The sequence below is a fragment of the Rhododendron vialii genome, chromosome 6a, assembly GCF_030253575.1.
Source record: "Rhododendron vialii isolate Sample 1 chromosome 6a, ASM3025357v1".
Lineage (NCBI taxonomy): Eukaryota > Viridiplantae > Streptophyta > Magnoliopsida > Ericales > Ericaceae > Rhododendron > Rhododendron vialii.
The window spans coordinates 26264089-26276440 of record NC_080562.1 but is presented as its reverse complement, the minus strand read 5'-3'; the positions used below and the strand labels follow the sequence as shown (position 1 = coordinate 26276440).

At 53.5% G+C, this 12352-nt stretch overlaps 1 protein-coding gene across 1 annotated transcript; it reads left to right on the top strand.

Annotated features, from left to right (window-relative positions):
• Positions 1-700: 700 nt before the first annotated feature.
• LOC131328542 (F-box protein At3g07870-like) lies at positions 701-8855 on the top strand. The gene is made up of 4 exons (XM_058361478.1): positions 701-1176; positions 1238-1369; positions 1489-1633; positions 8787-8855. The coding sequence occupies exons 1-4, from the start codon at positions 701-703 to the stop codon at positions 8853-8855; spliced, it is 822 nt and encodes a 273-aa protein (XP_058217461.1).
• The last annotated feature ends 3497 nt before the right edge of the window (positions 8856-12352 follow it).

Below are 12352 nucleotides of genomic sequence, written 5' to 3'. Positions count from 1 at the left end.
AATGGGTATGCACCCGATCTAATCTGACCGTTGGATCGGATCCTACGGTCTAGATCGATCAGTCACACCCAGTCACACCGAACTGGTGTGCTGTTTCACTCACACCCAATCGGATTTGATCCAATCCGTTGGATCGAGCCCATTCGCAGCCGACGGCTAAGATCGCAACTCTACGAACCAACGCACCACAGCCCACGCCACAATGCACCACAGCCCACAATGCAAAATGCAAAGTGCGCCGCTAAAGCGCCACAATGCACCACAGCCCACGCCCCACAGCGCGCGCGCGCGTGCGTGTGTACCGGCTCTGCCGGTATGGTGCGAAGCACCAAAGGGCTGCACCACACTAGATCATTAGTTACTTACATTAGGAATGTTTCCTAATATATACCACTCCAACATCTCTCAGCTTACCAATGTGGGACAAAGCTCACAAAGAGAAAAATAAGCATTCTAAGGAAACAAAGGAATTTTCCAAAACCAAAACCGACGACTCTTTTATTTTGAAAATCTCTAACATTCTGCAAATTTTCTAGGGTTTTAAGAATTAGGGCTCGTTGAAAACCTTTTAGGCATCTTCTCTGATTCAATCCCCTGATTCTCTATATCTCAAAACTATCTCTACTCCTTCCTGATAACGTTCTCTGCAAAAAAAAAAAAACAACCCCGAAAAGATAAATTTTCCAAGAAGTAGAACAAGATGGATCGTCAAATACTGGACTACCTGCCTCAAGAAGTACCAACCGATATTTTCACAACAGTTCCCATCAAATCCCTCCTTCTCTGTACTCTCGTCTGCAAATCTTGGCACACCTTCGTCACGGACCCGAGTTTCGTCATCGCTCACCTCAACCGACCTCGAACCCTATCCCACAACAATGCCCACGACCTGATTCTCCTTCGCAACTACTCCGAGCAGCGCAAGGAAGAGGTGTACTCGCTCCGTTTCGATGACGAATCGTTCCGCGAGTACCAAAAGATTGAATTCCTATTCAAGAGCGCCGCGAATGATTTCTACCGGGTAGTCGGTTGCTGCAATGGGGTGGTTTGTATCACCGACGATCAGTTTAGGTACGCGCACGACACGGTTCTGTGGAACCCTTCGATAAGGAAGTCCGTGACCCTTCCGAAACCTAGGATAAGTGAGGCGAAATTTGAGCATGTGATGGGGTTCGGGTTTGATCGCTCGCAAAACAAACGACTACAAGGTGGTGAGGATCGTGTATCTTGAATCTAGGAAAAGACCCGAGATCGACGTTTATAGGTTCAGCTCGGGGAGTTGGGAGGACATTAGCCGTTCGGGTGGTCTTGGGTTTTATTCCATTCGGAAAAAGGCACTGCAGGCTTATTTGAATGGGGCTGTGCATTGGTTCGCGACTGATAAGAGGAGTGGTCACCATTTGGTGGTGTCGTTTGATACGGGGATGAGTTGTTTAGACCAATAGTGGTGCCTGATGGTGTAGGAACTGATTTGAGTTGTCTTGTTAGTGTTCGTCCTGCTGTTTTTCTGGGAGATCTCGCCCTGATTGAATGCAAAATAAGTACTGGTCAGGAAAATTGGAGCGTGTGGGTAATGAGAGAATATTGTGTGGCCGAGTCTTGGACTGAACACCTATGTTTGGAGGTTGGTCAGGTACTGGAGAGTGTGGAGGCTTCGGTCATGGTCTCGGTATTTAACCGGACCACCATCAACCGAGGCCTCATATTAACACGGGCCTGTGTATACCTTTCTGTTTACTCGCTTGGCGTCAGGTCTCCTGTTGACACTTCGGTTAATTACCGAGGTGTGCATTCCGTTTGGGCCTCTTGGCAGAATGCAGCATAGCAGGAGGGGACCATGAGCAACACGTGGCGAAAAGGATCATGTGTGCCAGGCCTGCCCATGTGCTTCGTAACCGTCTTATCCAGTGCGTCATCTATGATGTCACCCGAGGCGGTTACCTAAGCGTGACCTCCACGCACTAGCTTGGAGCCCAAGTTAACCTAGGTCTATAAATACAAAGGGATACTCATCTTTGAGAGGTATGACATCTTACCCTAACCCTAGACCTAAAAACATCTCTCCTTACATCTAACTTGATCGTCGGAGGGTCACTAGGCTATTCCAGCCTTAGTGACTTGTTGCAGGGTCAGCGGCGGAGGAACGGAGTAGCGGAAGTGAAGTACTAATTCAGGCGAAGGTCCCATCTCCTAAATCGAACCCCTACAATTGGCGACTCTGCTGGGGATCGAACCATCCTTTCAACTTTCACCTCCCCCCTCTGCTCCGTTAAAACATCCAGAATCAAACATGGTGGAGATCGACGACGCACATCACGGTGGTACCGCCCACGGGCTCGGTTCCCTCGTGGACCACAGCCTGGCTTCTGGCGGAGCGGCGGCCCATGGAAAGACCCACATATCCATCGGAGTTGGCGCCGGAGCGTCAGTTCCAGACGCAGGCCCATCCTCCGAGCTCCACTCCTACATCCGCCATCTCGAGCGCAAAATCGACGATCTCACGACGGTCGTGGACCGCGACAGACACGTCCGAGACGAATTGGCGGAGATCAAACACCTCCTCATCTCCCCATCCCATTCCTCCGGGAGCCGCGGCGGAAGAACAAACCGTCGCACCCCCCCACGCAGTCACGAAGCCGGTCACCTGCTAGAGCACAAACCCCGCCCTTCAGTCAAGGATCGTCTTGAGTCACCAAGACCGGTGGACTCACGAGCCCCAAAAGAAACATCGCGCAGGGACCGTTCTCGCTCTCCTGCGCAACTTTGAAGGAGGCCATCGGCCTTTGACAGGCTCGGTGGTGGGAGCGTCTCTGCCTCCTCCACCCACTCCGTCCTTGTGGGCAGGACAGGCCGGGAATCTACCCCTAGCCTCACAAGGGCATCCAGGGGAGATGACGGCCTTGTCGAGATCCAGACTAGAGGATACCGCGAGCGCCTGAAGGGCCCCCGAGCCAGAAGTCCCATCGTCTCACACCCCGGCGGCGCAAACAGCAGGAGCCCGGTCACTGAGCGCCTCGAGGCTTCCGCTCGGGATAGCTACCGACATCATCGCCAGGAGCGTTTTCCCAGAAAATCGGTTAGTATCGATCCAAAGAGAAAGGAGCACGAACGATTGGACAAACTCGTCCCCAAGAAGCGTACAGCGACTGAGCGTCCAGACGGCCCCGACAGTTCGATCCGACCTCATCGCGATGCGCGACTTGCACGACTCTCGACCTCTCCATTCACAAGAGAGATCGACTCGGTTACCCCCCCCCAAAGGATTCTCCCAACCCAAGTTCGCCAAATATGACGGCAAGACCGAGGCGTACACTCATCTGGTCCAGTATAAAACCGTCATGTCTCTGTTTCTTCGGAACGAACCCTCGGACGACGCTTTCCTGTGCAAAGTGTTTCCAGCAAGCCTCGGCAACCTGGGCCTCACCTGGTTCAATCAACTCCCGGCTCGGTCAATTTCCTCGTTCGACTCCCTCTGTGACGCCTTCATGGCACGGTTCGTAACGAGCAACAAGCACGAGAAGGAGATCGACTCCCTCTTAGCCCTCCGTAAGAGAAACGACGAAACGCTTCGGCAGTACGCCGGCCGTTATTGGGAGTTGTTCAATGAGATAGAAGGTTGCGACGGTGTCATCTCTGCCCGAGGATTCAAGCTCGGTCTCACATCCCAGGACGAGCAAGTCTACGACGACCTCGCTCGCCATAAGCCGAACTCTATGAAGGACCTTATGACTCGAATCGAGAACTGGTGTCAGCTCATCGAGTCCAAAGCAGAGAGAGGCATCGGGAAGCCTACAAGTTCAAAAGCGTTGAACACTTCGGTATCCATACCGGCCCCCGCACCTGTCTTAACACCAAAGAAACAGGTCAATACAATCAAGCAGTCGCCGAGGAGGGGACCGAAACCAAGTGACTTCAACGCCGAAAAGACCGTCTTCACCATTCCCATCTACCGGATCATTGATCAAGTGAAGGATCAGCCCTTCTTCTCCTTCCCCAATCAAAAGCTTGGAACCGAAAATGGGAAAATCAAGAATCCCATCGTTCGATGCAGCTACCATAGCGAGCAAGGTCACTTCACCACAGCATGCAAGCCCTTCAAGGCCTACTTGGAACAACTTGTTGCTGGTGGCCACCTCGGCAACTTCATCGATCACGAGAAGACGACGGCTCGGACACAGAGGACCGAATCACATACCGAGGAAGAGGTACAGACAATCAACGTCATACACGGTCCCTTGAACCCCGAAGCCGCTCGAGTCATCCGGGCAGAATTGAATGAAGCCTCCTCCTCCAAGCAGGTCATGCTAGTTGGCCCCGAACCGAAGCGCCCAAGAACCGACGACGGCTCCAAATGGACGATAACATTTACCGAGAAGGATCTCGACCGCGTCCAGCTTCCCCACAACGACGCCCTCGTGGTCACGCTACGCATCGGAAATTTCAACGTCCGTCGCGTCCTCGTAGACCAGGGCAGCTCGGCCGAAGTCATGTACTACTCCCTTTTCAAGGATCTGAAGATTCCCGAGACCGACCTCCGTCCTTCCGAAGTCCCCCTTATCGGCTTCAACGGAGCTCCTGTCTGGCCCATCGGTATGATCACTCTTCCTGTCCGTGCCGGCTCGGTAACGCTTGAAATAGACTTTGTGGTGGTCGACGTCCCTGGCCCTTACAACGCCATTGTCGGTCGAACCTGGCTGCATAGGCTTAAGGCGATTGCCTCCACTTATCACCAAGTGGTACGTTTCATCGGCACTAACGGGCACCAGGAAGACCTGTACGGAGACCAGACCGCGGCCAAGCAGTGCTACGTCAACGCTGTCCGAAGCACCAAACAGACCCCCCGGGTGAATCTCATTGAAGCACCCGAAGCCCCAGTTTTGGAGGACGTCGGCAGATCCCCCGACGACAAAACCGTCGAAGATGTGGCCACAATCCCAATCACCGAGGACGGCTCCCGCTTCTTCCTTGTCAGTTCCTCACTTAGTGACACTGATCGGAACGAGACGGTAGCTTTTCTCAACCGAAACATTGAAGTGTTCGCCAGGACTCCCTACGAGATGCCGGGGCTCGACCCCTCTTTCATCTGCCACGAGCTCAACATCGACAAAGCCAAGCGACCGGTCGTACAGAAGGCACGACGGTCCTCTCCCATTCACTCCGAGGCCGTCATTGAAGAAGTCAACCGACTCTTAAACGCTGGGGCAATCAGAGAGGTCCAGTACCCCAAGTGGTTGGCTAACACCGTCGTAGTCAAGAAGAAGAATGGCAAATGGCGTGTCTGCGTCGACTACTCCAACCTTAACGATGCCTGCCCGAAGGACTTCTTTCCTCTTCCCCGAATTGACCAGCTTGTCGACGCCACCTCCGGACACGAGCGACTCAGCTTTTTGGATGCGTACCGGGGCTACCACCAGATCGCCATGAGCGAAGGCGATATCGAGAACACCGCCTTCATTACCCCCCACGGGATCTTCGGTTACCTTGTCATGCCCTTCGGTTTAAAGAATGCCGGAGCAACCTTCCAGCGAATGATAACCAAGATGTTCGAGCAATTACTGGGCGACACTATGCTGGCATACATTGACGACATGGTGGTTAAAAGTCTTCGCGCCGGTGATCATCTAACTCACCTCGCCGAAGTCTTTGAGATACTCAAGCGCCACAAACTCCGCCTCAATGCCGAGAAATGCGTCTTCGGCGTCAGCTCCGGTAAATTTCTTGGCCATCTCGTCTCCCGGCGCGGTATTGAGGCCGATCCTTCCCAAATTCGAGCAATTGATCAGCTCTCGGCTCCCCACAACAAGCGCGATGTTCAGCGTCTAACCGGGATGGCTGCTGCTCTGAATCGGTTTATAAGTCGCTCCTCGGACAAATGTCAGCCATTTTTCGCTCTACTAAAGGGCAGCTGACGAAGCTTCAACTGGACAGAAGAATGTGACCGAGCCCTCCAGCGACTAAAGGAGTATCTTTCCACGGCTCCACTCCTCGTCACTCCTAGGGACCAGGAAGACTTGTTCCTCTATCTAGCTGTCTCTCCGCACGCCGTAAGCTCGGTGCTCGTCCGACAGGAGGGTCGGGAGCACCAGCCAATCTACTACTCCAGCAAAACCATGACTCCCGCCGAGACGCGCTACCTCCCCCTGGAAAAGCTCGTGCTCGCCCTAATCTCAGCCTCCCGAAAGCTTGCCCCGTACTTCCAGTCTCATCGCATCATCATCCTGACCGAGTTCCCCCTCAAATCTCTTCTCCGGAAGGCCGATCTCTCCAACCGAATTTCACAATGGGCCGTTGAGATTGCCAATTTCGAAATCCACTTTCAGCCTCGGACAGCAATAAAGGCTCAGGTACTGGCTGACTTCATCGCAGAGCTTACACCGCCCAACGTATCTGCTTCGGCACCCCCACCGAGTACCGAAGCAGTACTCCAGGCCAACCCTAGCACAGCTTGGCAGCTCTTTCACGGAGATGTATGGAAAATGTACGTCGATGGCGCATCCAACAGTCGAGGCGCAGGTGCAGGCGTCGTTCTTCTCTCACCCTCCGGTGTCTTGCACGAAAGCTCATTCTCCGTCAATTTCCCAGCCTCTAACAACGAGGCCGAATACGAGGCGTTGATCTCCAGACTCAAGACTGCCGAAGCCATTGGCATCGAAGAGCTCGTCGTTTACAGCGACTCCCAGTTGGTGGTTAACCAACTCTCTGAAGAATACGAAGCTCGGGATGACCGGATGCGTACCTACCTCAGCGCCGCAGTCCAGCTCATTCAACGCTTTAAAGCAATCAGAGTCGAGCATATTTCAAGGGAACAGAACGCCCACGCCGACGCCCTGGCAGGGCTCGCTTCGGCATTCTCATGTACCGGACACCGATCCATTTCCTTCAGTTCTATCGACAAGCCCAGTTTTGAGCTCGAAGACCTACAGAAGGAAGTACTCAACATAGAGCTCGGTCCGAGCTGGATGGATGAAATCGTCCTTTACCTGAGAGAGGACTCCCTGCCCACTGACAAAAAGGAGGCTCACCGACTCCGAAACAAAGCTGCTCTCTTCTGGCTCAATCCCAACGGCAAGCTTTACCGAAGATCATTCACCGGGCCGTACTTACTGGTTGCACACCCACATCAAGTTCCGGGCATTATCGAAGAGCTTCATGCCGGTGACAGCGGTTGTCACTCCGGTGGACGATCGCTCGCCCACCGAGCCCTCACTCAGGGATATTGGTGGCCGACAATGAAGAAGGACTCTGAAGAGTTCGTCAAGCGTTGCAAAAAGTGCCAGATATTCGCTCCCATTATCCATCAGCCGGCCCGGGACCTGAGCCCTCTCACCAGCCCTTGGCCCTTCTCCCAATGGGGCATGGATATCGTTGGAAAGCTACCAGTCGCTCCGGGTGGATTCAAGTTCCTTTTAACCGCAACAGATTATTTCTCGAAATGGGTCGAGGCCGAGCCCCTGGTAACCATCGAAGAAACAGACGTAATCCGCTTTGTGTGGCGCAACATCATCTCACGCTTCGGTGTGCCGTTCGCCATAATTACTGACAATGGAGGGCAGTTTACAGGACAGAAGTACCGGGCTCTGCTTGACGAATACGGTATCAAATGGGACACGTCCACTCCGGCTTACCCCCAGGGCAACGGACAGGCTGAGGCGGCAAACAAAGCAATTTCATCCGGACTAAAGCGACGACTCGAGTCACGGCGAGGAAAGTGGGCCGAAGAGCTGCCCAGGGTACTCTGGGGCTACCGTACGACGCCTCGGCGATCAACCGGTCGCACACCTTTTTCCTTGGCATTCGGAATGGAGGCGGTCATCCCACTCCAAGTCGGACTCCCAACAATGAGAACAGAAAATTTTGATGAGTCGGTCAACAACACCACCATTGCTTCGGACCTCGATTTAGCCGAAGAAGAACGGGACAACGCAAGGATAAAGCTCGCTTCATACCAACAGGAGGTTGCAAAGGGTTACAACCGAAGCGTGCGCCTCCGGTCATTCAAACCTGACGACCTTGTTTGGAAAAAGGTGGTGGAGAAATCCAAAAAACGAAAGCTAATGCCCAATTGGGAGGGTCCTTACCTAGTTCTCAAGCACCTCGGATCGGGTAACTACAAATTGGAGAAGTTGGATGGTTCCCCCATCGCTAAGTCATGGAATGCAAACAACCTGAAAAAGTTCTACGGATAGTGCTCGGTTACCAAAGCCCGTTTGATCTTTATTACGTTGCGTTTTCTTTTGAGAATTTTTGAAGGCAATCAGCTTATGTATTGACAATACTCCCGAGTTTTAATGAGAATTCTCTTTGGAACTGTTCGCACAACTGATTGTTTAAATTACTTATACTTGGTCTGTTCTTACCCGGACCACTTTATACCGACTTCAGGGATATTGTTCTCCCATAGGTGATACCCTCGGACAAATATCCCACCAAGTCGCCCAGGCCTCTTCGGTCGTCTGGATTTCTGGTCACTCGCTGTAAGGACACTCGGCCTTTCTCTCCGAGCCCCTTATACCGACCCACCAGAAATTTCAACTGTTCGGATTCGCTGCGTCACGAACCTATGGCAGAAGCCATACCCCTTCGTGACCCCGGCCTACGTCCCTAACAGTTAAACCATCTCGCGTCTGCCCGATAGGCTCATTTCTATTAACAAGCAGCGGCGTTCAAATCAAATATTCATTAAACGGTTGCTTCTGATTCGATCCCTACCGACCCTCCTACTAGCAGGGGCTTCGGATCGAATCACTTTTTCTTGATTAAACATCTGTTTTATGCTTGGCAAATAGATTCGGTTAATGCTTCGGTTTATACTTCTGCAATCTTTTCAAAGTATCACCGAAGCAAGGGCATCTTAACCCACTGAGCAAACCAATCGTACAAGCATTTCAAAGATTTTAACATTCAAGAAAACAAAGCATCATAAAGTTTCAGCAACAATCCATGGGCAGAAAAAGTCACTGCTTCATCAAATATTTACAAACTCTGGAACAGCAAACTCCTAATGTTCGGAGCCGTCCAGTCAAAAGTTACAGAATTCAAAGACAAAAGTAAAAGAAGACACTATCCTAAGAGCTAGCTGGGTGGTCGAGCTGGACCTCGGACCCCCGGGCATTTGGATCAGCTTGGTTCCCAGGACCTTGGTCCTCAGACGCCGGCTCCACCACTTCCTCCTCTTCTGGAAGGATGAGCTCCTCGGGAGGCGCCTCGGGGAGGGTTCGGAGATCAGAGTCTTCGGGGAGGCCGAGCCTCTTCACCAAGGCTTCATGGCCATACCGAAGGCCGTCCAAGAAACGGTCCCGATGCAGCTCCGCCTCAATCTCTCGAACTTGTTTTTTGTACTCTACTCCGGCTGCATCCCAGCCTTCATCGTAGCCTCCCTTCCTCGCGAAGTCAACCTCTGTGGCCCTGGTGACTCGCATTGTGTTGGCATCCTCCTCGGCCTTGGCGGCTCTGGCCTCTGCCTCCACTCTCTCCCTGTCGCACCTTCGGAAGTCCGCCAGGTAGAGCTCGCAAGTCTCCCGAGCCAATTTGAGGTCCTCCTCCTTCCGAGCCAGCTCCCGGGCAAGCTTCTCAGTCTTCTCTTTCTGCTTTTTGCATCAGTCATTGATGGCCAATGCCCGAGCTCCAGCCTGCAAGCAGAAAAATACAAGAAATTCAACAAAATGCAAACTTTCAGACCGAATAAAATGGGACGCAGACCATTAACTTACATTGAAGAGGGCCTGAGCTATCTCGGCTGTAATGTCCTCGGTCAAGCCGGTGACAGCCCGGGCGTCCCTAGGAAGAATGCTTCCTTGGAGCATCCCGAAGGCCACGCCGAGGTTTTTAACACTGTCGGCATGGTGGATCGGGCGGCCAGCAAAATGGCGGAACTCCGGAGCCCAGGGGAGTTCCCTCGGGTTGACCCAAGTGCCCTCCTCCGCTCCTCCGGTCCCCCCTCCAGCCTCCTCCCGCTCCTCCTCGATCAGGATCGTCTCCTGACCTCCACCGTCTCCGTCTCCCCCCTCCCGCCGAGTCCTCTTCTCCGGAGGCTCCTGCGGCGAGACTGGGGTCGGTCCTGAAGTCCCGGCACCAGAAGTACCGGGGACTGTCCCCGGGCCCCTGCCAGAAGGCCTTCGGCGCCTCAGGTTCAGCACCTCTCGAGTTTCCGTGCCCGCCATCTCCGCGCTTAAACCGGTCCTCTCCGGCGTCTCTCGGTTGATTTCCTCTCGTATAACCCCGTGAGGCGCGGATGTGCTGCCTTCAGTTTCGTTCTCTCCTCCTGCCCACCTTTCCCCCCTTCCTGCTCCTCTCCCGGATCTCCCTCATCGGCCTCGTCCTCGGCCTGCCCGCGGTACCCCTTGCTGCCTCGGCTTCTTTTTCAGAAAGCTCGTGTAGGTTGGGACGTACCCGAGCAGCTCAGGAGCGTACCGACTGGAGATCGGTATGGCGAAAGCCGCTGTAATTCGGGCTCGGTCAGCTTTCTCCCGAAGCTGCTGAACGATTCCCTCGGCTGCAAGGCAAAATCAAAACAAAGGATTACTACAAAGTACGCAGGGCATAACGAAAGCAAACAAAACTTCTACCGAAGAATAAATTCTACCGACCAAGAGCCCCGGTCCCAAATTGCACCCTGGTAGTCGTATCAGCATTCTCCCCGGGTCCGAACATGAAGTTGCCGGTTACCGAGAGGTAAATGTTTGCCCACTCCTCGGAGTCAGGGAGATGATCGACAAGGAAAGAATCGTATCCCGTCCGGCAAGAGAGGTAGTACCGGTTGCTCTCCCGGTTGACTCCTAGGAGGTATACTCCGAAGAGCTCCTCGACCCCAAAAGTCAGATTGAACTGCCTCCTCAGCTCAATGATGCTTGTGATGATGCGGTAGGAGTTTACTGTAAGCTGGGAAGAGGTAAGTGAAACGGTTCGCAGGACTCGTCGGACAAATTGGTGGAGGGGGAATCTGATCCCTCCCTCGGTGATTGCCATCAAGGGAAAGATCAGCTCCCCCGGTCGGTGAGGAAGTGTCTTCGGGTTGTTGTCAGGAAGCAGCCGGACCTCCACGTCCGGAGGGATGCTGTAAACCCTTCTGAACTCAGCAAGGGCAGCCGGTGTCCCGTTGAAGTATTGGTTCAAGTAAGGGCATGGCCTCATCGGCCTCCTTCGTCCCCGAACTTCCTCTGGGGCATCGGCGAATGGGCCCGGTCCACGGCCAGAAGTGCTTGGGATTTCCATCTCCCAAGATGCGAGGGCAGTAATTGGACGCGAAGTTCTAGGGTGGTCCGAGGGCTCAATGACGTCCAATGGAATTCGGTAAACGGCCTGGGCACGACACTCCTCAAAAATCTCCTCAAGATCGGGAGAAAGGGAGCTACTGGTTTTGTCCGAGGAGACTTCAATGACCATTCGCCCCTACCTAGCAAGAAAAGACGTGCAAAAACCCGTTAGCTATATGCTCAGGGAAAAGCAACATGACCTAGCAAGCATGGGGCGAAATGGTCATCGCTCCTCGGTAGGTTCCTAGGCATCTCTCCCCGAGAAAGGCGCCCGAGGCCGGTGGTCGTTTCTATGGTCTCAGATTGAAGATTGGCCTCGGAAAGAATACGGGCCTCGGGTTGAATCTGGAGCTCGGGAAAACTAAGAACAGCACAGGAAACGCCCAGCGCCGCCGCGGGAAGAACGACGGCGAGCGGCGGAATAGTCCCAACGCTTGAGAAATGTGGATTGGAGTGAAGAAAACTCGGAGAAAACGATCAAAACGTTAAAATCAGTGACTGAAGATCGTCATACCTGAGTTTGGAGACGAGATCCGCGTCCAAAGCGCTCGAAATCTCGATTGAATGCTGGAAACAGACGGCGGCGGCGGTTCGACTTCAGAAGCAGCGAGAGCGTAGCCGTCTTCCCTCTGCCTTCCCTATTTATAACAAGAGAGACGGAGTTAGGCGCGGGAAACGAAGCGTCATGCGCCGAGCCGTCAGATCTTCGACGCGTGTCGCCATCGGACGGCTAGTATCAAGGACTCTGCACCGAGGACAGGCGCCGTATATTCAGACCTTAGGCATGTTGACGCGTGTCACCGAAGCGACGTTTCGTACCAATCAACTGACATGGCACGTGCCGAGGTAGCTTTTTGATTCTGAGACCTCGGCAACAGCTGACACGTGGCTCTTCTCTGGCGCGGGTTGAACGGAATCTACCGAAGCAATTTCACTCTTCGGTTATTCTCTAAAAAGGTCAAGGCCTGATATCTCATACGATGGGGTCAAGACCCTGAAGCAGAGGTGCGAAGCTCCAGGGACTTGAGGGGCTATTGTGGAGGCTTCGGTCATGGTCTCGGTATTTAACCGGACCACCATCAACCGAGGCCTCATATTAA

Coding starts and splice junctions, on each gene's coding strand:
- LOC131328542 (XM_058361478.1), top strand. CDS start 701: ATGGATCGTCAAATACTGGACTACCTGCCTCAAGAAGTACCAACCGAT. Junction 1,177..1,237: donor GAGCATGTGATGGGGTTCGG/GTTTGATCGCTC, acceptor TCTTGAATCTAG/GAAAAGACCCGAGATCGACG. Junction 1,370..1,488: donor TTGAATGGGGCTGTGCATTG/GTTCGCGACTGA, acceptor TTGTCTTGTTAG/TGTTCGTCCTGCTGTTTTTC.